The sequence below is a fragment of the Prionailurus bengalensis genome, chromosome B3 (assembly GCF_016509475.1).
Source record: "Prionailurus bengalensis isolate Pbe53 chromosome B3, Fcat_Pben_1.1_paternal_pri, whole genome shotgun sequence".
Taxonomy (NCBI): Eukaryota; Metazoa; Chordata; class Mammalia; order Carnivora; family Felidae; genus Prionailurus; species Prionailurus bengalensis.
In genome coordinates this window covers 73,584,216-73,611,724 of record NC_057355.1, presented here as the reverse complement: position 1 = coordinate 73,611,724, position 27,509 = coordinate 73,584,216, and the positions used below count along the sequence as shown (strand labels likewise).

At 44.9% G+C, this 27,509-nt stretch overlaps 2 gene segments (V, D, J or C); one reads left to right on the top strand and one right to left on the bottom strand.

The window, feature by feature from the left end:
• Positions 1 to 5,059: 5,059 nt before the first annotated feature.
• LOC122468861 lies at positions 5,060 to 6,763 on the top strand. The segment is given in 2 exon segments: positions 5,060 to 5,475; positions 5,717 to 6,763. Coding segments are annotated over 2 exon segments (372 nt in total).
• A 1,525-nt stretch (positions 6,764 to 8,288) lies between these two features.
• On the bottom strand, positions 8,289 to 16,206 carry LOC122468849. The segment is given in 5 exon segments: positions 8,289 to 9,235; positions 10,631 to 10,768; positions 11,128 to 11,199; positions 12,016 to 12,294; positions 15,973 to 16,206. Coding segments are annotated over 4 exon segments (552 nt in total).
• Positions 16,207 to 27,509: the final 11,303 nt, after the last annotated feature.

Here is a 27,509-nt window from a genome sequence, read left to right as displayed (position 1 = left end):
CTTCCCTAGGTAATCTCTGTCCCTCATGGCTCTATGACCAGCCCAGATATGGTTATCCCTGTTAAACAAGAAGGTGTTTTATTTTGGCACATAGTTTATGATTTCAAAAGAGATAGAGAACATCTTAATTCATTAATTTTTAAAATTTTATTTCTTAGGCTGCAGGCAACAGCAACTAGTAGTGGGAGAAATGGTCCATGAGATCCCAGGGAAGCCAAAGAAAAGACAGAGATTTAAAAACTTGCCCTTTACCAAAAGGCTAATCCAACAGAAAGTTGGCTCTGATTATTCTTTCTCTGCAGGACTCATTATAGAAATGACATCTAGAGCAGGGTGGCAAATACAGAACCGTGTGGCGTTACCCCCTGCTCCTGTTCCCATGGCAGATATTGCTAATAGACACATCACTCTTTCGCTCTGAGTCTGCATGTGGCCTCACCATCCTGCTTAACAGTGTGCTCCAGAGAGCCACCACCAATGGCCAATGAGATAGAATTTGTCCTCCTCACCCTAGGGAATAATTGGAGAGAAGACCCTATAGAAGGCTTGAGAATTCTGGTTGTCAACAGTCAGGTCCCACACAGCCCATCACAAAAGGTGACACTGACCTGTTTAGACCAAGACTGTTCTTTCCATAGGCTGCTCCAGACATGGCGATAGCAACACCATAGAGTTTCACTTCTTCTTCACACCTGGCTTCAGGCAACAAATGATGATGGGGTTCTTCATACCTGTTCTTGCCCAAAGGGCCTTCAGCAAGATCCTTCCCCAAAAAGAAGTCCTGGGGGGGGCTCCCCCTGCCTGGGGGTGAAAGACATCTGTAGGACCTCAGGCTCTGCTTGGCATGCTTCTTATCCATCAGACCTGGGGGTCTTGGAATGGAATGTAGCACAGGAAGAGAGTGATGGAAAAACCCCTTTTTAGTCCATTCAACTCACATTACCACACATTCAGATGCTTCTAAGTTTTTCCTTTTTATCACGTTTCTATTCCTTCACAAAAAGAGGTACATTTGTCCATATCCACCCAAGGAAATTTCCCCATGTCCTCCACAGCTGCATTAGGCTTTTTGTTGACAGGAAAATGTCCACCTACCCTTTTAGGGTGCTAACTTACACCCTTAAAGATAGTCCTCTTTGAGTGACTGGGGAGAATAGGCCAACAGAGAAGCAGATGCAGGTGTCAGGGTTGAAAGGGAGTGGGAACAGAAGCGGCAACTTTGACTTAAGTTATGAACAAAGAATATTTTCCTCCCCTGACCTGTTTTCTGTCAACATCCCATATGACCTGTTTATGGAGATGGGCTAATTAGAGCAGCAGAGGGCGCTGCAAGGTCAAAAACAAAGCTGCACACCTCAGAGGAAACTGGGAGAGAAGTCTTTTCTGAGTGAGAGCAGTGACCAAGAGCCAAGCTGTGGGACAAGAATGGCCTTGTTTACCAAATCCCGCCAGCGACCCCACGAGGTCTGAGGGCCCCTCTTGAGTGGTGGTTTCAGGCTAATGAAAGGCAGTCCAGGGTACTCAGTGCCTTGGGGAGTTACTCTGCAGGTATCAATAAGGTTTAAGGGGGATGCAAAAGAGAAATTCAAGGGCGATAAGTCTGTAATAGCTCATTAGATCTTGAGAGTCTCTTGTATCCTGAAACTTTGAGAGTCACTTGATTGTACGCGGTTGCACACTGTGGTCTCTCATGAATAAGCCTATTGCAATTTTTGGAAACCATATGAGCAGGGTAAGGAGGCCCATTTCTCATGCTTCCACTGCTCTTAGGGATTTGGGAAGAGCACAGCTGGCTCAGGTGTCAGGAGAGTGCAGTGCTCTATGACATGCTTGCAAAATTGTCAGAAAATTACATATGTGGGTCACTTTTTGACTTTTTGGGGGGGCATTAATTGGTACATGTCTTTTGCCAGATTTCGCAACTTTATATTTTTATTTTTTTAAAGTTTATTTAAATATTTTGAGAGAATCAGAGAGAGTGCGAGTGGGAGAGGGGCAGAGAGAGAGAGGAGACAGAGAATCCCAAGCAGGCTCTGTGCTGCCAGTGCAGAGCCTGACCTGGGGATTGAACTCATGAAACTGTGAGATCATGACCTGAGCCAAAACCAAGTGTTGGGTGCTTAACCGACTGACCTACCCAGGTGTCCCACAACTTTATATTTTTACATCTTTTCTCTAAATATCTGTGATGGGAATAAAACTCTCAGGACTATATTCATTAGTCTATTTAGTAAAAATTCTAAGAGCAACAGCAAACACTAATATTCCCAGATCATTTGCTTGTGTCTTGCGTATGTTATTTCATTTAATTTTCCAGTGGAGCTGTGAAAAAGTTATTATTGTTATCTCTGTTTTACAGACGGAGGAATTGAGGCTTGGAATAGTCAGGTCATGCTTAAGGTCATACAGCAAATAAATGCTAGAGCTGATATGAACCTAGGCATCTGGCTCCAGAGCCCCATTTTTCTTTTTCTCATTAAAAATGAAAAAATTTTGGAGCTCCCAGGTGGCTCAGTCAGCCAAGTGTCTGACTTTGGCTCAGGTCATAATCTCATGGTTTGTGAGTTCAGGCCCCACATCAGGCTCTCTGCTGTCAGCGTGGAGCCTGCTTGGATTCTCTCTTTCACACACACTCTCTCTCTGCCCCTCTCCTGCTCATACTCTCCCTCTCTCTCAAGGGTAAATAAACACTAATTTTTTTTTCCAGCTTTGTTGAGATATAAATGACATAACATTGTGTAAGTTTCAGGTGTGCCACTTTTGATTTGATGTGGTTATATATTGCAAAATGGTTACCACCATAGCGTTAGCTGATACTTGTATCAGATGACATAATTACCAATTCTTTCTTTCTTTCTTTCTTTCTTTTTTGTGGTAAGAATATTTAGGATCTACTTCCTTAGCAACTTTGGAGTATATGATACAATATTATCAACTATAATCACTATGCTGAACATTAAATTCTCAGAACTTGTTAGTCTTCTAACTGGTTGTTTGTACCCTTTGGCCAACATCTTTCCTTTTCTGCCACCCCAGCCCCTGGTGACCATCATGCTACTCTGTTCCTGTGGCAGAACCTCATTCTTTGTCATGACACTGCACTGCTGTTCTGAGAAGTGCCCTTCCTGAAGGGATGCCTTTCAAGGAATGTTGGAAGGACACTCTGGTGGGGAAAGTCATGATTGTGTCACCCTGAGGAGTTTTCAGTGTCTGAACTTTCTGTGTGAAGGGGGAGGGTGTCCCCCTCTGTGTGAGGGTGTCTGAAACCTTCTTTGTTCTTGGTGTGGTCACATGTAACTGAGGGTGTGCAGTCAGAAGAGAAGGAGCAGTTTAATTTCAAAATTATTCCCTAGGGACACCTGGGTGGCTCAATTGGTTAAGCGTCCGACTCTTGATTTTGGCTCAGGTGTTGTGAGATTGAACCCTGTATCCAGCTCAGCATGGAGCACAGAGATTGCTTGGGACTCTCTCCACACCCCCCCCCCCCGCCCCTCCCCTACTCGTTCTCTCTCTGTCTCTCTCAATAAATAAAAAAACTGAAAAAAAATTGCTACTGCCTAAATTAGGAAGGGAACACTCAGCTCTCTTATAAATATCAAGGCTGCTGACACCTTTAGAGCAGGGACAGACACCAGAAGCTGGGTGGGGACTGGCAGAGCTCCTGGATGTTGAAAATCTGGAAGCTCTGAGACAATCTTTTGCCAGCAGAGGGCTGTGTTCCTGTGAAGGGGACCCCCGCCAGCAGGCGGCAGTGCAGGCCCCCGTAGCCTGGTCACTGAACCATCCTCTTCCAGGTCCAGGGGCCTGGGGATGCTCATGGGCGGACTTCGGACGGCCTGGTGTTCACTTTTGGTATTCTCCATGCCTACAGTCGCCTACGATAAAACACAGGATTCCCAGTGAAATTTGAATTTCAGATAAACAATGTATACTTTTTTTTTTAGTGTAAATGCACTCTAAATATTACTAAAAATTTTTTGCTGTTCTTTTGAAGTATGAATTTAACTGGGTGTCCTGTATTTTTACTTGCCAAATCCAGCAAACTTAGCAATGACACTGGTGAGTTTTTGAGTGAAGAAAGTTGCATTCCTTTATTCCACAAATATTTATGGATTGTCAATTATGTAGCACCCACAACCCTAGGCGCTGGGGGTATATCCATGAACAGATAAACAAGGTCTTTGCCTTCATGGAACTGGCATTATGGTGTGTGTGTGTGTGTGTGTGTGTGTGTGTGTGTGAGGGGGCTGAGGTGGGACAGGGGCTGAGGTGGGAGAGGAGGCAGCTGCCAGACCATTTGCAGGGTATTACAGGCCCAGGAAAGGAGGTCCAGCTGCCATAATCTGATTTATATTACATAAAGATCTGGGGAAGGGATTGTCCAGGAACAAGAACAGAAGTAAGAGGACAGTTAGGAGGTTACTGTAGTGGTTCTGACAAGAGATGGTAGTGTTTGCAGGAGCTGCTGGTGGTGGAGATGGACAGGGTGGACGTTTATTTCATGGCAGAATGAACTGCACTCACCGATGAGTTCGACGTAGGGAAGGGAAAAAAGGAACTCCTACAGACACTCCTGGGTTTGGGGGAGTGAGGTACTCAGTCTCGTCTTTCTCAGGGCCATACACCCTGCTGTTGCCATGTTCCTGGCTTACACACAAAATGGTATTTGTCTTGCATGTGACTGGAAGGGCCTGTCCCAGGGGCTCCAGCCACCATGGCTCCAGTGGCCACACCCAGCACTAGCCCAGCAAGCTTGTAACCCAACAGCAGTATCCCCCATGGAAAGCTCTGCTGCAGGGGAGAATTTTCCAGCTGGAGCCAAGCGTGTGCTGCAAAGGGCCTACTGAGAGACAGAAAGTCACACTCTATGATATGCAGCAAGCACTCTCAAGGGCAAGGTATGCCCCGAGCATTAGAAATAGAAGATTTCTAGAATTCAAGGCTAGGAGAGATTTTAGAATCCATCTTGTTCAACCCTCTTCCCTCCCTCTTTACATGGAGGAGTAAGAGATGAGTCGAAGGTACTCATTCCTTTATGCCATTTATTGAGTATGAGTGGAGCTGACCTTGGGCTGGACACCGGTCTGTGTGTGGTCCAAGGATCCGGGAATGGAGGGTAAGCCTCTTGTACAGCAATTGGGTCGTTGGGCTTGCAGTTTCTATTTCTCTCTCTCTTTATTTATTTTTTTTTAAGTAATTCATCTTCATTGCGTTTTACAAAAGGATTAGTTCAAGATGGATTGAGGACCAAAATAACAATAACAACAATAATTTCTTGGCTGGAAGCATTTGCCTCCTAGAGTTACAGCTCATTCAGCCACCTGACTGTCAGGGCTGCCTGCTTGCTCCAATTCCCTCCCACTTCCTCCTGTCAGAGGCCCCGAGATGGTCTTAGAGACCTCAGGAACCCCATTTTATTCTCCAGCCCTGATAGGAAGATGACTCTCCTTCTGGGCGTTAGCCTTTTGCTTTTCTGTGGGTACACTCACTCGTGTACATTCCCTTTGTCCTACCACCCCGTTTTCCTTTCTCTGACTTTAAGCGCATGGCCTGTTTCTCTCTGCGCCTAGTTTTCCAGTCATTCTCCACCTTTGACTTTCATCTCTGTGTCCTTCTCCTGCCTCTGCCTGTTGAGTTCCCTCTGGGAGGGCCGGTGTGGGACCCGGTGCCTATGGGGTGCGGAACTTGACCGTTTTCTATTTTTATCTCTTCACAGACCGAGCCGTGCTGTGTGACCAAGTGACCCAGAGCCCCCCATACCAGACAGTGGCAAGCGGCAGTAAGGTGACACTGTTCTGCACTTACCACACAACATACTCAAACCCGGATTTATACTGGTACCGAATAAGGCCAGATCGTTCCTTTCAGTTTATCCTCTACAGGGATAACACTCGATCCAAAGATGCAGATTTTACTCAGGGTCGTTTTTGGGTGTGGCACAGTCAGTCCCAGAAAACCTTCCACTTGGTGATCTCGGTGGAGCCTGAAGACAGTGCCACATACTACTGCGCCATCTATCCCCACAGTGTCGCAGGTGCCCAGGAGGTCTGAACATAAACCCCCAGCACAGCCTGGTTGTAGCTCCCTGGGATCCTTCTTCCCGGCTATTTTGTGTTCCAGCCTGGCCTTTGGAGGTGCCCTGACATTCTGCTGAATAATACAAGGGTAGCTCACATCCAGGAGAGCACCCTGGCTACAGATGGAGCAGAGCACCTCCCTACCTTCTGACTCAGTGGGCCGTTGCGGTGGGAGAGTGGGAGAGGTATGTCTGGGGAATTCTCATCTTCGTGTCCCCAGTGCCCAGGTCACTCATGCCTGATACGGGGGCCTGTCGCGTATGTACTCTGAGGACTGTGAAGATACCAGAATGGCCAAGGTACCATTCGGGAGTGTTTTTATTTTAGTCTCCATCATTTATCCATTATTGTGAATTGGTCTGTTTTCCTTTTAAGATTCAAAGTAGACACAAAGTTACTTACTTCAAAATGTTCCCCCCAGTTCACCTTTTCCCTGCTTCTTCTTGCACAGCCACCTTATTTTTCTTGAATGCTCTTTGACACTGCCATTTCACTTACTTTATTTGGAGAACATTTTTCTTCCACGGAGGAGCATTGAGATACTCCGAAAAAGCTGTTGGTGATCCCTAGAACCCCAGCATCAAGTCCCTGCGTTTGGAGCTCTTTGGTGTCTCCAAGGAAGATGATCATCTCCAGGAGAATCCAACTGTGTGATGTCAAAATAGATACACCCTGAGCCCTGGGAACTGGTCCCTCTTTCCTTTTTTTTTTTTTTTTCCGTTGAATTCTTTGCCTTAAAACAACTATTCATTATGAGATATAACCTTGAAGAGAGTAGAAGCCCAGGCTATGATTTTATAGGGAAAACACTAGAGCGCAGAGAAGGGAGAGACCTTCATTCCCAAGGTCAGAGAGCTGGGTAATAATAGAGCTCACGTGTGCTGCTGCACTTTTAGGGCTCTCCCTGGCAGCTTCATCAGTAGGTGCTCTGGCAGCAGTTTATCTGGGCTTCAAAACAGGTGGGTGAAGAGCAGTCACTAGAGAGAGGAATGTACAGAACACGGGTGAGGGAGCCAAAGGCTTTGGGCAAATGTCTCCGCCTCCTGGGTCTCTGTGCTGCCCATGACTGAGTGTGTGTAGCAATCTTCTGGAGGACTCCCTCAGGGCTGTTTTGGACTTAAATGAAGTGCTGTATGCAAAAGCTCCAGAGAACTATAATCCACAATATGATGCCCCCCCCCCCCCCCCGAAAACAGCCACAATCCCCACCTGGCTCTTGCCATTAATGTTTTTCTGGAGGCTCCTTTTGGTAGGAGAAATTCAAGATCCTGTGATAAGCTAGGGTTTTTTTTTTTTTTTTTGACCACCAAAGTAGATCAGAGGGTGGCTCATTTATATGCTAACTATTGGACAATCCTGAAGTCCAGTCTAGCTGAAATCAAATCACCACCTTGTCCTTGTTTTGGGGATGCTGTATGTTCTAGAAGGAACTTGGGGCTGGTGCTCTTGGTAACATGGTTCTGCTCACAGCCACGTCCTGCCTCACTGAATGACTTTGAAGAAGGTACATTACCTTTTTGGAAGGGGTATTTTTTCCATCTGAAAAATGAGGATGTGATCTTTTTGTTCTTTGCCACTTATAGAAACATGCTAATGTTACCTAAGGTAACAGATGTGAATGTTTTGGAAATAGGCATTTTTTCTTTACCCACACGAGGTGCAGTTGTGTGGAATCTTCTAATGGTTCTTCCCTGGATGGACCTTCTTATCCATGTAGATTGTCCTAAACCCATTGACTCAGAGGGCTACTGCCTCCTTTCTTTGCTTTGGGCTGTGAAGACAACATGGGAGTCTGCAGATGGCAATATCAGGGGGAGTTGGTGAGGGTTGCTCTTTCACTTGTGACCCCAAAAGCCCCCGCTTGACACCCTAGGTAGCACCCTAGGTGCCCAGGAAACCACAATAGTGGGTTGCAAGGGCTCTGCTACCTGAGTGGGTGCACCTGGGAAAATGCTGTGGCCTTGCTGACGTGGGGGTAGCAGAGCCCATCGGCCACAGAGGGGTCATTGCTGCTGTTTTGCTGTAGCAGCAGCAGCAACAGCCGGAAACCCAGGGCAGGGTCCCCGAGGCAGGAGCCTGCAGGCTTGGGGCTCAGGAAGCTGCGGTGTGACCTACAAGTTCAGTTTGGCTTTTGTCTGCCTAACAGTGAGTTCACAGCACCCACTCTCCCCCTCCCGCGGTGGTCTGTTATGAGGAAAGCCAGAGGCAAGGCACATTCGATGCACTTTAATAAATGCAACAGAGACAACACTGAGAATGGCAGAAAACCATCAACAACAAGGGGCAGGCAACAGTCAGCATCCACTGAAATCAAATTCCCTGTGCATATATTGGCAGGCAAAACCCAGTAAAGATACTCTTTTTACAGCCCAAATCTAGGAGTATCATTCCTCTCCCTCCCTCCAAAAGTGCTTGCACAGTAAGTCGCTTGAAAGCAGGCCCACCTCTCGTTCATCTTTACACCCTCAGCTCGGTGCCTGGAACTTAGAAGGAGTCAATTCATGTTTGTGAAGTCAATTGATAAAAGTAATTTTCTCTGTATTTTACCCTGATCTTTGCTAATAGCTTGGAGAGTATTTAGATGAGGCTTTAGAAACCCCATTGGCTGCATGAGAAGTCAAATGTAATTTTGTTTGTAAAGTACTAAGGAAAGCAGAAAGTGCTTTTGTGGATGAGAATGCCAGCTTGAGGCAAACCTAGTGCTGGGCTGAACAGAGCCATTCCTGTTAGGTGAAGGGCATCTTCTCTCCAACCCCCAGGGTCTGTTTTCCTCGGGGAGTATGGAGCTGGGAATCTGTTGGCTCCCACTTTCTACTTTTGAAGGCAAAGAAAGCTAAGGGAACAAAACACTATTTTCAAAGTGTATCTGTTGTAGAAATAATAATAAAAAAAATGAGTCCTATATCCCTTTATAAAGCAGCAGATAGAGCAGTTAGGACCATAACGCCCTACTCCCTAGGACTTGTGTCTTTCCACAAAGCTGGAAAATGAGCTGGGTTTGTTGCTTTGATGGTTTGGGTAGCAGCCACTTAAGCAAGACTGGGATCGGTCACCTTGAATCACCGAGAAGCCAGAAGTCTAGGAGACAGCTCCTCTGTAGGCTTTTGTGAAGACATAATGTGGGAGTTTCATAAGGCAGCCTTCTGAAGCCAGTCAGCCTGCAAGTGAAGGACAAGGATCAGAGTGTCATAGATCACAGACAGTCAGTGCTGGGAGGAATCGTAGTACTCACATAGTCTGGGGATGGCCAGTACTTGCTGTGGCTGCATCATTGCAGACATCACTAATCTATCATGGTAGGGTTCTTTCTGCACCTGACCATAATTCAGCTACTCAGTATTAGCTTATCAATATTGGCATAAGCCATGCAACTCATTTGCTCTCCTTAGTCTTTCTTAACTCCTTTGTTTAATGGGTGAAAAACCTCAGGCGTAAAGAGGTGGTACAACTAGGCTAGGGTAGCAGAGCGTTAGTGACAAGGACAGGGTGAAAACCCACGTCTTCTGTCTCCTAGTGTAGTGCTCTTTTTATATAGCCACACTGCTCTTGTCCTTGGGACTCCTGGAAACCAGTCACCCATTTGGAAATGATTGGACATGTCCTCAGGCTGGGTTGGATCAGTCCCACACTTGAAATCTAAAGTTGTCCCTAGATCAGGAGTTGGGACTGGGGAGAATTGGGGGTACTGGAAAAAGGGCTTCGTGGGCAAACCTAGGCCCCGGTTTAAACTTCATGTCTAAGATTACATGAAGAAGGAATGCAAGTAGCAGGCAGATAATTAATGTCTCAACTGCAACTTTGCATCTTGAATAGCTAGCATTGTGCTGGTTACTACTAATGGGCATGTAGGTTCATTCCAAAGATGGGCTGGTCTATACACTGGGAGTCCTGTGATAAAGAGATGGGAGCTGGCATCTCCTTTGTCTAGGCAAGGCAGTTTCCGGAAATTCTTTGGGTGAAGCTTTACTGATGGCCTTGCAAATAATCATGACCCCTTGGCCAGAAAAACAAAATAGCAAATAAAGAAAACTGTTTCTCATTACATAGCTCCAAGGTTTTAGCTCCTGGGTTGGAGGTGGGGATTATCGGCCAGTATTACATTATACTACATAACACATTTTGAGTCTGGCTTGAAATAGGAGGACAACAGGAGATGGGGTATTATGCTGAGTATCTGAGGTGGCCCACCTTTATTAAATCATACTATGTCTCAGGGCACCTGGGTGGCTCAGTCGGTTAAGCGTCTGACTCTTGACCTCGGCTCAGGACACCATCTCATGGTTTGTGGGTTCGAGCCCTGCATCAGGCTCTGCACTGATATCTCAGAGCCTGCTTGGGATTCTGTCTCTCCTTCTCCCTGCCCCTCCCCCACCCGTGTACATGTGTTCACGCGCGCTCTCTCTCTCAAGATAAATTAAAAAAAAAAAAATCCTATTATGTCTCTGTGTTCTTCCCTTTCCAAGCCTTCTTGGCCCCTTACATTCCTAAACTCCTTTTCTCCATGTGCAGCATAGTTTGGCTTGAGGTAGGCATAAGAAGAAGCTAATTCTTACCTTAAAAGAAAAATAACTTGGCAGTCAAGAGAAAATTGATGGCAAGACTCTTGGCAAACACCATCCGGAGCCCCAGCACTGTGAGGGACAGCATGTTTACATTCCCGGCTGTGAACTGTGAACTGTGATGAACTGTGGCTGAACAAGAGTAAAGATAGCGGCTTTAGCAAGAAACTAAATTCCCTTCCAGAAATTAGGCGCACAACACACGGACACCAGCCTGCCCCGAATCACCATCATTCTGCCTGGGCTGCAAGCCTAGCTTGGTGGCAGATGGCCCTGAGAGACCCAAGGCTGCTGCTTACTCCCAGCCAGGCAAGCTTTGGAAACCTATGCTTGTAGCCAGGCAAGCTTCGCCGAGAGGCTCAGAGGGAACCAGCTGGGCTCAGGTATGGTTTTTGTTTTCTTTTGAAATCTGCTGACTTTTGGCCCTGTCTGACAATTACAGAGTTTGCTTTAACACTCAGTTCTGAAGTTGACCCTTGATTTCAACTAACCTTTGGGCTCACTGATGCTCTTTGGAGTTAGCTTTGTGTTTTCACTTTCCGTTGGTTTTGGTTTTACGGTACCTGGAACAAACAGCAGTGGTCAGGGATTTACTGGCAACCAAGAGGCTCAAAGGGTTTGAGGTTTGAAAAGTGGAGGAGACTTTAAGTGAGTAAACTGAGGATCAGGGGTATGAGTGGCTTACGGTCAAACAGCTATTCACACAGCCAACATTGTTCCCATTCTGGAATTTTTTCATTATACTATGAGGCCCACATTCAGGTATGTTTCCAATTTGTAGGATGAATGAGGGTTCTCAATCCCGTGATAAGCTGGGCTGCCCTTTGTTTTGGCATTCACATTGGATTAGGCTGTGCACAAATTTTTTTTAAAGTTTTTTTTTTAAGTTTTTAAAATTTATTTAGATAGAGTGCAAGAGAGCAGGGGAGAGGCAGAGAGAGGGAGAGAGAGAATTCCACACAGGATCAGCACTGTAAAGGCAGAGCCCCTCATGGGGTTCGATCCCACAAAATGTGAAATCATGACCTGAGCTGAAGTCAAGAGTCAGACGCTTAACCCACTGAGCCACCCAGGTGCCCCATAGTCTGTGCACGAATTTTTAACCCAGAGTCTAGTAGTAGGACAGTCATTAGTATCAAGGAGACAGTGGCTGGTGAAGAGGAGATAGGAGATGAAATAAGATGGACTTTATCTTAGATTCCAGCTCAGGGATGCAGAGTTAAGTTCAAAGTCAATGATGGGCCATAGTTGGGCTCAGTCTTGTTTCTAGCATGATGCCACGTTGAGAATGATCTGTCAAGAGTTTACATCTTCAGCTTCCCTTTCCCTCAATTTTTCTTCCCTACAATTCCAACCCCTTGAAACTAGATGTGACCTACCTGAAGAATTTGTCCTTGGTTCAAAGTTAGTGGAGCTCACGACTTCACTGTTGTGTTCAACCGAACAGGTCACCGAATTTGGATCTTCATACCGACCAAGCTTGACAGCACTGTACTTCCCACTGGGGGAGACGACAATAGCAGGGTCAAATTCTTCTAGTTTGTTGGTTGATTCGAGTTTTATGTTTATATCCTTAGGATAGAAATCCTTCACCAGACAAGCAACCGTCGTCCCATTTCGCATGATGAAAACGGATGGTGTGGCAGGAGGCTGGCTTTCTGCAAATATAATCAATTTATCTTGAAAGATGATTATCCACAAGTGTGGGAGTTAAACGGTGGGGTTTACTTCAATTCCTTTGGGGCCAAATACTGCAATACAGACTTTCCTGCATCCTTTAGTGACCTGGGCTTGTTAACACCCAATGAAAGAGGTGGCTAAGGGAAGCGGAAATGAAAGGCAGTCAGTCTGACTTCTAGTTAGGAGCTGCTAAGAGACATGGCTGGAAGTGGAGATGGAAAATAACAACTACAAACAAGTTTCTGGATCATCTGAGATTCAATTATCTATATTTTGTTAATCAGTCCTCTGGATGATTGCAGTCAGGTTGAATATCTGTCTGCATCGTTGGTTTATTTTAAACGCATAAGCCCTTAGAATGAGAACAGGGTTGGTGCTCAGTTAAAGAATCAGGGTCTGAGAAGGACTACATGACTGGTTCAAATACCCTGAGGATGGCAGTATTGGAGTCACTTTAGGGTGTCTTTCTCATTTTTCGGACTGGAAGGGATAACCACTGAAGTTAAGTGGTACATCTCTCTGCCTTTAGGTAAATACTTATTTTGTTGTAAGGGACTATCCTATAGTTTCTGAGTCTTTTATCAGAGATAACAGCTATTATTCCCAGGAAGTCCTTATAGATATTAATTTTTTTAACATTTATTCATTTTTGAGAGAGAGACAGAGTGTGAGTGGGGGGGGTGGGGCAGAGAGAGAGAGGGAGACACAGAATCCGAAGCAGGATCCAGGCTCTGAGCTGTCAGCACAGAGCCCAATGTGGGACTCAAACTCATGAACCATGAGATTCCGACCTGGGCCAAAGTCAAATGCTCAACCAACTGAGCCACCCAGGTGCCCCTAGATATAAAACCAGTTTAAACCCAGTTCTTATTTTATTCTAAGTGAAGCTATGGAGTGTTGGTGCTAATCATTGGATCTCCTCCTGGCCTCCTCTGCATTCATGCCTCACCTTGACCTACCATCTATCTGCTACTCTGTATATTCATCTTTTTCTTTCCTTGACACTGAAAGTTTTAAACCTTTGAGGGAGGCAGTATTGATTCTTTCCCATCATGCTTTATTAAAGTTTGTGAATTATGATAAATTTTGTCCATGAAGACTTGGATCCTTAGGATATCTTCATATGACTGTTAAAAAAGGAGGGTGCTGTGAAGATGCCTGAAATCAGGAGAGACAACCAATCTGTGAATGGTGACCTAGATATATTTCCAAACAGAAGCTTAACTGTCAATTTTCTGTAGTAATTACTTGTGTGAATGTAGCTCTTCTATTTGAAACTAGGTGATATCAAATTAAAAATGTTGAATTCCAGTGTACTTTTATTTACTATGATCTATAATCAAGATATAAGGTAATGCTAAATGAAAAGTCTTGGTAATGGGTGAGTAAATGCAATCATTTTTCTAATAATCTGTCCTAATTTGGATTTGGGCGTTAGCTGTTGAAGCTCATGGTAGTGGAGCTATAAACAAATAAATTGGTTATATCTGCTTGAGAGGGTACGTTTGCTAGTCTAGAAGTTCTTTCTGATCATCATTTTGTAAATGGACAATGGCCAATCAGGGCTTTCCTAGGGAATCAGCTGTTCAGAGACCCCCCCCCCCCCCCTTAACTAGCCTCCAAATATTTTTTTGAAAAAATTTGTTACCACTTTTTTCTCTGCCTGGAAGCTCAGCTGGAAGACTGGATTCTGTTTCAGTCACTAAGGGCAGGAAACTCATTCCTAAGAATCTGGTTCCATATATTTTGGCTTCAGTTCTAGACAAGACGGGGATTGGGGATTTTTTCAGGGGGCTCTCCTGGAACCTAATTTCAACCCATGTGAGGAAACCTTCATCGTTTTGCTTTCCGGCAGAGCTGAAGCCACTGATAACAGACACTGATAACTCGGAAGCAACGGCTTGAAAAACCACATGTTCATTCACCTGTCTTCAGAATTGTAACATTTCTCGTTCACTATACTGACTTTGGTGACATATACTCTGGTTGATTTTCAAGGGAGTTATGAGATACAGAGAAAGGAAACCAGTAATTAAAAAACAAAACAAAACAACAAAACAAAACAATCCTATTTCCTTGGTTACTTCAGAGTATGACCCAATCCTAGCCTGATTTACTTGGATAATTAAGGCTTGCTTGGGATTTTAAAATCTAAATTCAAAGGCAGTTGTCAATGATCACTTGGGGTTAGAGAGATTTGGTTTGAATAATTTGAACAATGGAACATAGCTGACAAGACAAATGTCTGAAGAAGGTCATACACTTATGATATTGAGCTCTTAATCTGTTACTATTTCAGATAAAGCATAATGCATTCATTTGGTAAAACATTTTTCTCAGACCCTTTTCTCAGTGAATACCTATCTATTGAAAATAATTGTTTGAAAATGAAGTGTTTTATCTAATCCATTCTTTGGTATCATGATAACCAAAGAAAAGGTTATCTGGCTGAATTGAACCTTTAAAAAAAAAACAAACAATGCATTTTATATGGTTGCCATATGTAAACTAGTCGATTTTGTTTTCAGTTTAAACCAAAATCCGAGTTAGATAAAATTTGCCCTACTGTAGTCCAAAATTTAAAGATCTAATTGTTCATTTTTTTGAGAATTGCTGGTCTTTCTTCTTGGCCCACAAGTGTAATTACATTTCACTATGGGCTTCAAAGTGCTATTTGTTTGGACAATTGCTATTTTATTTCAGACTTTCTCTTTCTATGAGTAACAGTCCAATGCTAAGGTTATGTGCTGGTAAACAATACCAGAAGAAGTATATACCTTTCCTGAACAGCCTTTCTTAACTTGTATACATAGAAATCATCTATGTTTTAGATTCCCACTGAGTCCTATCAGTTCCCTAAGGATTGTACCATCTGTAACAAATGTCACTCACAAATTCAAGGCTCTCTGACATCATGGGATTTAACTTTAACATTGAAATACACATTTGCTCTACCTGATTACTCTGACCTGGTTAACTGTCTCTGTCTTAAATCTTCCAAGCTACAGGGCATTTGTTTATGGTTGCAATGAGGCACGTACACTAGTCAGGGTAGCCAAAGAGATGGGTAAGAATGGAAACAACCTTCTGGAGATTTGGGGCCAGAGTGTCCCTGCACATCCCCTTCCCCACCATGTGCCCCAGCAATTAGTACGATTTTTCTAGTTTTCCTGGCGTTCTGGGCTGCTCTGAAGATTTCAGAAATAAGTGGGGGATGCAGTTTGAATGTATGTTTTTTTAAAAAACAAAACTAGGGGCGCCTGGGTGGCGCAGTCGGTTAAGCGTCCGACTTCAGCCAGGTCACGATCTCGCGGTCCGTGAGTTCGAGCCCCGCGTCGGGCTCTGGGCTGATGGCTCAGAGCCTGGAGCCTGTTTCTGATTCTGTGTCTCCCTCTCTCTCTGCCCCTCCCCCGTTCATGCTCTGTCTCTCTCTGTCCCAAAAATAAATAAACGTTGAAAAAAAAATTTTTTTTAAAAAACAAAACTAGTTACAGAGCTGCTTCAGGGACTCAGCCCAGTGTCTTTATCTGGCCACCCCCCACATCTGGGCTACTCCATCTCCTAGTTATACTTTCCCAAGTAATGCAAACTGGATGGCAGCCCCAGTGCCAGGACTCAATTTATCCCTAGAAATATAGTGGAAAAAATCAACTCACGTGGTTCCACGAGGAGTTTGGTGCCGACTCCAAAAAACATCTGTCGGGTATCCCAGGAGCACATAGCAGCACTGCCTCACAAGTAACCAGCCTGGGGCTGGCCCTGGGGCCTGGCCTAGAACATCTGTGCCCTGCCTCCCCAGCCTGGGTCCCAGCCTAGAGACCCCACAGCTCAGAGAACTACAAAGCTGCCCTCGATGAGATCAAGGGGCTGAGTGCACAGAGGCTCAGTTCCCTTTGAAGCTAATAATAGTGTATCTGCTGGATAAGGATGTGTGCATGAAATCCCAGCCAGGAAGCACGGAGACAGGGGACAGAGCTGACATAGAGGAAGAGAAGAAGGCGACAGGTGACTGGTAGCTGCCTTCAAGATGGACAATTTAACTCCCAGTTTATTGGAGGCCTTTCCAAGAAGAACACGATAGCTTGGGAATAGGGATGGGGCACGGAATAGTGACATTTCTTAGAGTGAATGTTTGGCTGAAGAGGGTTTAGACACAGGTCTGGTTCTCACATTCTGGTTCCCTTCTCTTGGGTCACAGATACTGCTTTTTGATTAGAAACCTAATTTCTTCCCCATCACTCAGACTGAGCTTCACAATAATAAGGAATCTGTCTCCTAATTCCCCGAGCCCAAGGAAAGGCTTTCTAAGGATCTGAGGCTTGAACAAGAAGTTGGTAGTGGATGGAGAGCCCAGGGTGCTGTGTGTCCATGGATGTGGGTCAGAGAAGCCGCTGCTTGCTTTGGACCGCTTGTTTTTGTTTTTTAATTCCTCCCGTATCTGGATCCAGATACAAGCTTCAGGAGGATATAATAATCATGTGAAATAGAATTTGAAGGCCTTATGGATTACTCGGTCTCATCACCAGAAATCTAGAGTCTAGGGCTAGAGCCAAAGGGAACGATGGTTGTATAGGGCCATTATTTGCTGTCAAAACTTTAAGGATTGAGGGCTTGACTTGAAATTCTCACTTTCCCTAACTGAGCTTCACATAATCATATTACACTCCATCACTGCAGGAAGAGAAAACTGAAGAAGTAAATAGAGTATCACCAGAGAGCACAGGTCAGAGTCCTGGCAGAGGGGCTAAGCATCAGTTTCATGTCTTTCCTTTTTCCCCAAGATTCCCAAAGCCACAGCCTCAGAGATTTGATTGTAACACTGCAGATAATTCTGAATTTCAAGTGGAAATGATTTAAAGGGAAAATGAAATACAATACTTTTCGCTCAGTTGCAATTTGCCCAACATCGATCAGAATGCAATCAGCTACAACATGATTGTTTCCCTCCTTCTTTCTAGTCTCTCCCTTCTCAAAGATAAGATAACACGCCAAATCCCACTTTTGGCCTGGAAGCAACAGGCAACCAAGAACCCCTGTAAGTTTATGTTTCCTTCTGAGAGTCAGACGTCATGTTGACAGTACCAGCTGCTTTCAGGATGTCAACCTTGCCACATTCACGTACATTTCCCCACTTCTTTATTTCCTCCGAAACAAAATTTAACTACGTAAGGGGGCAATGCCTGCCCCATTGGACTTGGCATTTTGGAAAGCTTCTGAAAGACTACTGTTCTCGGGACCAGTCCCAGTGACTGTTGGCAGCTACGCAAACTACCTGAATATCACCCCTGGATTTCTGAGCACTGGCATGCCTTACCAGGGGACAGTATCTCTAGGAGAGCACCATGACTTCCCTGTTGTCCTGAAGTTGGTGGCTGTGATTCTACATTGGATGTAGGCTCCTGAACCCTGTGCAGAGTCTTCAGATCTAGGGCTAACCAAAGGGATGAAATTTCTGCTCTTGGAAGACCCAGACAAGGATGGGGCCTGGGGGATCATTTAGTCTGAGCCAGGCACACTGATTTAATGCAAGTTCTCAGCAAAAAGACACAAAGGCAAGATTGGCTTTTGTCATCTGAAGGAGAGAAGACTGTCTTGATCTAACTCTCTCTGCAATAATATTTTTCTTCTTTTTAACCCTTCCTCTTCCTACATTTTGGCTAGGAGTCTTTTTCCTCATAAACAGTGGAGCGACTCTCACCTAGAGCTTGCCTTTTCCCTGACTGAGGAGGGGACCAAAAGCCTGACTGAGGGCTTTCTTCAGGCCTTTGTAGAAGGCTTATTGCTACAAATCTTTAGAACAGAGTTTCCATGCATACACAGACTATTTTCCTAAGAGAAACCTAATGAATTCATCCTCAAATTTTACCTTGACTCTTTGCAACAACAAAACAATGCATTTCCAATTTAGAGCCTCCTGACCTCCCCCAAAGCTCCAATCCATTCAGGACTCTGCTACAACAAGTCCAAGGGACTATAGGCACTGAAGTAAATTAAAACACATGACTTACTTGGTTCCACGACGAGTCGAGTCCCTGCTCCAAAGATAAGTGGTGCATCATGACACCACCTCAGGCATCATTACAAAAACCCCACCACCTATTTGCCCTCTGTTTAGTCCGTCTGTTTGGAAGGGGGGTGGGTGGAGCAGAACGAGAATAGCTGGAGGCATAAAACTCTGCAACGGTTTCTGAGATCTAAGCACTGTATCTTGGCAGCTTGTTTATATGTGTTGTCCTCTGAGTGTTGGCATTTAGGGAAGTCCCTAGGTTTTCTACTATTATCTCCTCAACCTGCCATCACTTACCCGCCGATCTTGCTTCAGGATCAAATTTCACAGGGAGAAAGGAATCATTTTGGGTTGGCTGAGAATTGACAAATGGCTATTGTTAGCAGAAACATAACTATAAGTCTCTGATCAATCATAAAGGACTATGACTCAGTTAGAGGTGGAAGAATGTGATGGTTGGAGCAAGAGCCATTGATGCAAAAGAAGTGGAGCCTACCCGAAGGGTCATGATAATCATACATGACCATGACTTGTATAAGAACTTGGCTATTTACAAATGTCTTGTGTTTATACTACCTCAGCAAACATTATAGTAACAAACTCCATGAGGTGATATCATTATTAGATCCTTCTTACAGATGAAGTCACTGAAGCTAATAATGGTTAAGATAGTGAGTGTCAGGACTGGGCCTTACTCCCAGGTTCTTTAGACTCCAGTTTCCATGCATTGAACCAGAGTAACGAGTGATAGGACTGGAAGGGGCCACAGCAGTCACTTGTCAAAACCCCTGTGGTGACACAAATGTTAACTAATGGATGCATAGGAACAGTTTTGATCTTTTCTAGTACCCTTTTTAACAATCAAATCACAGAATTCCTACTGGGTCATAAGACACTCAACACCATTGGACTTCCTTGCTTTTCCTACTAAATCATCCCTAAGAATTGGTCTAGAGGATAATTAGAATCCTAGTGTGCTAAAGCTGGAAGACCCCTTCGAAATCACTTTGCTTAGCTAGAGGGAAACTAAAGTTCGGTGAAGGAAAGTCACAGAGCTTGTCAGTCAAAGAGAAGGATTGAAACTTGGTCTGAATTCTTGGTCTGACTTGCTCATCATCACACCTCTCATTTACTAGGTGTATTTGGCACAGTTCTGGTTATGACCTGGTTATGATCTGTAAATGGTGAGTGCACAGGTGGGAAGCTGGTTCTCTAAAGTTAGTCAGGTAGAGGGAAGACAACGAATACTCTCCAGGAAGGATAGTGGATCAAGAGGACCACTGCAGCACATACCTCATTCTGGAATTTATCAGAAACTCAGTCCCCGTTCCTCAAACCATCCCTTGCTAAATTACATGCTGGCTAGATTTTTTTCAAGGGTTTCCAAAGCTGGTGACTTGGGAAAATACTTAACGATAATGCTAAACATAGTGGTCACAAGAAGGAGAAAGAAGTCACTTACGTGGTTCTACCTCCAGATAGGTTCCTTTGCCAAAGAACATTGGATACTGCACAGCTGATAGACCTAATCTAAAAAGAGCTTTGCTTTCTCTGTATGGTGACCCTGGCACCAGTTGCCAAGTCATGTGATATCTATTGGACCATATTTTCTGTCTCATCTAGAGTAACTTCTTTGCGTCTCTGTCTTGGCGGCTATCCTTCAGGACAAAGCAGGAGGTGATTCCTGAGTCAAATAGAAATCTGAGCCTTTGCCATGTTACAATCTGAATTTGTGCTCTGAATGAGAGAGAATGAGTTTGTGCTCTGAATGAGAGAGATTGGAAAGGAGTTTCTTAGTTTGATCAGGAGAGAAGAAAGGTGGTACGTTGGTCATAGGCTGGCGGTTCTCAACCTCTGGACTACACTTAGGTGGGGCAAAGATCTAGTGAGTCATGTACCCCACTCATTCCTCACTTTAGGGGACTTCCATTTCATATCCAGTAAAAGCTTTGCATCATTGTCAAGCATTGTGCAACACACTTCTTAGTATAAAATAGAATTAGAATCTTTAGTACATTAAAAAAATTTTTTTAAATGTTTATTTGTTTTTGAGAGAGAGAGAGAGACAGAGACAGAGGGTGACTGAGGAAGGGGCAGAGATAGAGGGAGACAGAGAATCCCAAGCAGGCTCCAGGCTCCAAGCTGTCAGCACAGAGCCCAATGACGGGCTCGAACTCACAGAACTGTGAGATCATGACCTGAGCCGAAGTCGGACACTTAACCGACTGAGCCGCCCAGGCACCCCTAGTACATTTTAAGAACATGTTCATAAATATAAAACTTTAGCAAGCTTTAATGATACACTCACACTTAAAAATGACTGTGAAATTAGCCTCTGTCATATGTAAAAATGAGAGTCTATAAGATTGTCTGTGTCACTTATACAACCAGGGTGAGAATACATTTTCAGATCTGCTTACAGCCCGTAACGCGTTGCAGATCACTCTTCGAGAATCACTCGAATGGAAAGTGAGTCTCAGCGGTGGTGAGACAGAAAGATGTCAGAAAACCTGAAATCTGGTTCGACTCTGTTCCTCACTAAGTGTGTAATCTTAGCCAATTTCATGGAGCTACATTTGTCTCCTTTATAAAGTGAGGGTGATATCTTCTGTATTGGGGGTTCTAAAGATGAAATGAAAGCGTGTGTATAAGGCACTCTGTAAACTAGAAAGCCTTGGCTGAATGACTGGACTGTTCATTAGGGTTAGATTCAGAGAAAACACATTTGACTTGAAGCAAGGGGTGTAATTTCCCTGAGCACAGAGCTTCCCAGGGCCAGGATGGTAGGAAAAGGTCACTAAGAGGGAACAGAGTCCTATTTCTTTGTTGCAGATGAGAATGCCCACTTCTTAGGGCTGTGGGTGAGGCCTGAAATCCAAATTTCTGTCTCCCTTGGTCTTTTCTCAAGGCCAGGTATGACCTCCACTCTGTTCTCCAGTCTCCCCTTCTCTGGTCTCCAAACCGAAGCCCTGACTCCTCCCCAGGCCTATTACCAACCTGACCTCATTTTCAAATTCTCTCCCCGTCACTCTCTTTCTTCCAGCCATACAGGCTTCCTTACTATCCTTCACATGCTCCAGGCAGCGCTGCGTTCCCCCTGAGTGCTCTTCCTCTGGATGGATATCTGCGGGTGGCTCACTCTGTCCCACCCTCAGGTCTCTGGTCAAATGTCACCTTTCCAGTGAGGCCTTCCGTGACTCTGTTAGAAACTGCACACTGCTCCCTCCACTAGTCTTCTGCTTTCCCTTTCCTGCTTTATTTTCCCTCACAGGGCTTATTGCCACCTAAAGTACTATATATTTTATTTATTTAGCTAGTTTACCAACTGTCTTTTGCCATTAGAGTGAAGGCACCAATAAGGCATGGGTTTTTGTCTGCTTTGTTCATGCCGATTCCCTCAGCAGCTACAGGAGGGCCCAGCCCATGGGGACAGGGACTCGTCACAGGTTGCAGAGCGGGGACCTGGGCTTGGCTCTGTGGGTTCCCAGTTTGCTTTTATTTCTATTTCCCTTTGCCTGACACCACAACTGACTGTCCATTCATTCATTCATTCATTCAACAGTTATTTAGGCCTTCAGTGTATTTGTGGGAACAGTGAGGAACAACTCAGCACCCTTGCCCTCAGGGAGCAAGGAAGACACATGGTGAGTTATACGAAGTTTCAGGTGGAGGTGAGAGTATAGAAATGGAGCGGGGTAAGGGGACCGCAGAATGACAGAGGATGGTTGGGAAGGCATCACTAGAAGTGACATTGAGTAAAGACCTGGAGGAGGAGAGGGAGAGAGCTATGTGAATCCCTGGGAGAACGTGGTTGTGGGCACAAGGAACTGCAGGCCATGGGCTCTGTTCTGAAACTGACAGTTGCCAGAGGGAGTGGGTGGGGGAGGAGCAGCGTCGGGGGAAGGGGAGCAGGAGACACAGGCTTCCAGTTACAGAATGAATGAAGAGGCCATGAGAGTAAAAGGCACAGCATAGGGAATATAGTCAATGGTATTGTAGTAGTGATGTACAGGGGCAGATGGTAGCTACCCTTGTGGTGAGCACAGCATAATGAATATACTTGTGGAATCACTATGTTGTATGCCTGAAACTAATGTAACATTATGTGTCAACTATACTTCGATTAATAAAAAGAAGGCTCTGTTCTGGGAGATGCTTATCGGGAATGAAAGGGGAATGCCAGAGACAGGAACAGGAAAGTTATCTCTTGGAATTTTAGAAACACACTGATGAGCCCAGGATTTTCTGGACTCTTTTTCTTGGGGTCAAGATAATCTGTTCATTGCCTGGATCTTTCTGAGTGTAGAGACCTCCGAGTCCAGGGGTGTAGTGTGAAGAATGGGCCTTGCCTGGAGAATACCTCCTTGGGTAGCTGGTTTGGGTATGGGCGCAGGAGCACGTCCTTGGTGAAGGCGGGATGGTGGTGGGGGATGGTGGTTGGAAGGGAAACAGCCTAACTGTGGCTTCAGACCCTGCAGGCAGCTTGGAAAAGAGCCCAGTAGAGGTGGAGGGGGAGGCTGGGCCAGGCAGGAAAAGCCTCCCATGTGCCTCTATCAAACTGCAGTCCCAACAGAAAAGAAAAGTTCTCAAGTGCACAGATAGTGGAATCAGACAGATGATACAAATTTTGACTCTGTGATCTTGGAGAACCCACCTCCCATCTGCAAACAGGTGAGGAATAGTACCTAGCTCCGCATGACCATTGTGAGAAGTGCATAAAATGGCATTCATTAATAAAGTGCCTCGTCCAGTGGCCTGATACATAATAGACACTCAGAAAGTGGTAGTTAATATAGTGATGACACATAATAATACATATTATTCTAAGTGTATCTCATGACCCACTTTCCTGAAGATGCTCCTGATGACTATGGCCCTTTTCTAAGCTCCTATCATTGTCATGGTCAGTAGCACATGCTTACATCGTGGTTCTTTATTCCATGCTGTTTTGTCCTGTTTTCTGGTTCTGCTTTATGAAGTTAAGCGGCATGCCCAGGTTTTCTCTATCCAGAGGGATGAAAGGTTGATGGATTTGGGTCTGTGGGTTTGTGTAGACCTTTTGTTAGTTTTGTGCTACCCAGGAGCCCTGCAGATAAGAACACAAAAGGAGCTTCCAAGGAAAAGGAAGCTTCAAAAGGAAGTAGGCTTCTGAGAAGATAAAGTCTCTGGGTTTGCAGTGAGGCCTCCTCAATCCAATATTACTTGGCTAAAAAAGAAGGCATCATTCAAAGATATTCTGGATCCTTCTCTCTCTGGATGCCCCTTATCTTTTCATTTCAAAGGATGAAGGAATGTACCAGCTCAGTATTTCCCAGACTTCAATTAATCACATTTCTGTTTTGTCACATCCGTCATATAATTTGCTTAATAATTTTTTAAAATTTACTCTTTAAAAAATTTTTTTAATGTTTATATTCTTGAGAGAGAAAGAGACAGAGTGTGAGTGGGGGAGGGGCAGAGAGAGACGGGGAGACACAGATTCTGCAGTAGGCTCCAGGCTCTGAGCTGTCAGCACAGAGCCTGACGTGAGGCTTGAACTCACGAACCGCGAGATCATGACCTGAGTCAAAGTTGGATGCTTAACTGACTAAGCCACCCAGGCACCTCTTAAATTTACTTACCTTTTAACTTAAAATATAATTAAAAGGAAACTTTAAGTCATAGAGGTTTGACAACCTAGTTGTACTATTCTGATATCCATTAAAAGATAGCACAATGAAAATGAAAAAGTCTATGTACCATATAAAACCTCAGGTTGTGCATTCCACACTTAGGAAAACACTGGATCATAACTCAGCAAACAGAAGGACTTAATTTATTAGGAAGAGCATGGTGAACAAAGGGAGGTTAGGGAAATCAGTCACTCACTCCACTGGGAATGTGGATAAATTATTATCTTAGTGAGAAATTTTAAAGCCAATGAGGTCTAAAGGCAAGGACTTGAACTAGTTGAATTTTCAAAATGTTGCTATGATTTTTCTCTCTCTTTTTTTAAAATCTGAATTTCTCTGCCCTGACAGTGCTAGCACAGCTTGGGATCTCTCTCTCTTTCTGGATGCAAAGCCATACCCTGTTTCTCCCCATAGTAGGTGAGGCCTGGGAATGGCCAGCCTGCGTTCCTTCTTCTTCCTTCCTCAGCCCCGAATTCTACGGTTCCCTCACATCATACATGTAGGCATTCTCTGAGAGGAGACCACCCCATCAAATTCTCCCACCCCACCTCTCTGGAGCTTTCTTTTACTTTGGAAAACACAAGCTGAATGTCAAAGCATCAGGCTAGAGTGTGCTGTTAATTTTCTAGTAGCCAGCTCAGCAAATTTGGGACTACTGACCCCACTGTTAGACTTCCCTAGGACCTTTGAAATGGGGTTTTGTATTTTCTTTCTTTCTTTCTTTCTTTCTTTCTTTCTTTCTTTCTTTCTTTCTTTCTTTTTTACATTAGCTGGCTTAATATTAATATCCACTATTTAACTGGAAGCTTCTGACAAATGGAGACTTTTTAAAAATTTTTTTTAGCAAGACATGGTTGAATTCAAATGTCATTTAAATGACACAAAAAGATGCCTTCTGTGTTGAGTACAATCTTTTGACAACTTCACCGTCGATTCTTTTATAGCAGTTAATTAACGAGTGGCACCATACCCTCTTCGTGAGGAAGATGAACACCATGAGTTGTTAGGGAATTTCTCCTGCCTGTGTCCTATAGACTTTAAAGCATTTCTTAGTTGGAGGCATTACACCTTCACTTTGTTCTGCTTGGAATCTGGTCTCGCTGGGAACCAGAATGTTCCCGCTTCCTCACTAGTAACCTAGCTTCCATTTGTAGCTCAAACAATTAGAAGCCGATGTCTGGAACTGGGTTTTTGTTTGTTTTTTTCTGAAGAGAAATGTAGCAACCCCAGTGACCACCCTCTGGCTTCACCCTCCAGGGCCAGTGAGCTGTCTCTAGAGCATGTGTTTGGCCTAAGGAAGGTCAGAAGTATTCATATTTACATTTAAAGAACTTTGATAGAATCACTTAGGCTCGGATCAACCTTTTTCCTGATGGGTTCTCTCCTTGGGGAGTTAAGCCAACGACTCTGTGGTCTCTACAGCCTGACCTGAGTCCTGCAGATTGGGCAGAATTTTCTCAGTTTCTCTGGACTTGTGTGGGTTCTTTTGCAGCTCTAGTGCCTGTTTTTGTTTTTTACAGACAAACCTCCTCCCAGCTCCCATCGAGGGGACTAACCATAGTTCACATCTTCCCTAAAGTCCTCCTTGACATGGTTTTGGTGCTATTACTACCTGTTTCACATTTCCTGATATTTCCGCCCCCTTCAATGGAGGAGCCCCTAAACTCAAAGAGCAGATAAATGCGTTACTTACTTGGTTCGACAGTCAGGCGAGTTCCTTTTCCAAAGACGAGTTTGTGTCAGAGCAGTTGAGGGCATTCCAAAAACCTCAACGGTTGTCCGCGGGAGCTCCTCTTCTTATTAGCTTTAGGACTGGAGGGTCTTCAGGGTTCAGCTCTTAGAAAAATGGCCCTCATTGCTTAGCCAACTGGTTCGTGATGATTTGATCAATTGCAGGTGGGCTTGCTTTTGGGAGGCTGCCTGAGGCGTAGGTAGGGGCACTTGTTCCTATGGGGAACATTTCTAGTCTAGTACACCTCGTGATGTCCTCTGAACGATTGCTTTCTCTTGTTTTAGATTGTTCTTACTCCCAGACCCACCCCTAACTCTCAGTCTTGGAAAACTGGCAATGTCAAGAAGATGGGTCTCGGGTTTGTGACTATTCTAGAGTCAAGGGCCTTTACATTCACCAGGGCTGCTTTAAGGACAGATAGCGTGTGGCATAACAAGAGGTGACAGGGCAGCATGGAGCCCTGATGAGGGCCCGGTGATTTACAGTTCGGTCAGCGTTAGAATGAACAACTGTGGCTGGCGTTCCCCTAAAAACCAATCAATCTCTCTTTGAATTTGTTTTCTCTAAACTGCAAAGCAAAACACTCAGGCAAATCTCTCTAGGGATTTGGATTCAGAAATTCCATCTGAGATGGCTCATATAACCCTTATGACAGAATCAACGTGAACATAGACAGGAATAGTTTTTAAAGAAACACCTTTTGCATTCCCCACATGTGGCTGTGGGGATATGTTGAAATGCCAGTTTCATTCAAGGGAGAACAGCAGTGAGCGAGAGGCCAGCCGTGGGTGTGGGCGGGGGTCACTTTTCCTGGTCCAGTCAATTTTGTGGCGTCCTTTCCGGGTTCCTGAGCCAAGAGGGGTGGCTTCCTGCTGTGTTTGACCCTCGGGGCATGGTAGCCAGGCTGAGGTTTTCCCGGGGAAATGCCACTTTTGCTGCCTGCAGTTTTTGTACAGGTCTCTGTGGGTTTTGTAGCACTGTGAGTATCCCGCCAATCACAGTGCTACAGAGCTTTACAAAAACCTGCCCTGGGTTTCTCTATGTGGCCTCTGATAGTCTTCTCCCAGTCAAGCTCCAGCAAGATCAAAGGGTTTTGGCAGTTAGCTCAGGGCAGGCTTGCTTAGGTGCTGCTGTCTGAGGCTTTTCTGCCCTGCTGGCTGGATCTGCCCTGGAGTTTGCGACCATGATGGACATTCAGAAGTCATCATGTCTATTCCCATCTGTGCCTTTGGCCAGTCCACTCTCAGATGGCTTCCACAGAGGAGTCTGTCAGATTTCTGGATGTCTCGAGTGGGTTCTACGCATTGTGGGCTGGGCAGAAAATGTTTGCGGTCAGGGTAATTTCCCCTGTGACCTCCTAAGCCTCTGAATCACCTCTGCCCGCCCCACTTTGCACCTCAATAGTGTTGGAGGTATAGAAAGGGCTGTCATGTAAATTGAAAATTTCATCCTCTTCATGGACTCTCCTGGTTGCCAGCAGCCCATATGGTGCTTTGTGTGATGTTGAAAAGGCAGCCCTGTTGGGCAAATGCTGAGGCAGTCCCTTGGGTCCAAGCCTGGCGAACAGATGGCACCTTTGTGTGCTTTATAAAAGCCACCCCTTTCTCCAGCTGATGCCGCATTGCACCAGGCCTGGGTTCAGCTGGCCGAGTGCACTCTGGATTTTAGTCCCACTCGTCCCCTCAGCCGAGTGCCCTTGTGCAAGGCATGGCCAATGTGACCAGACACAGTGGCTTTGGCCAAAGTCAATGATGCTTTTTATTCGTATTCTTGTTTGACCTC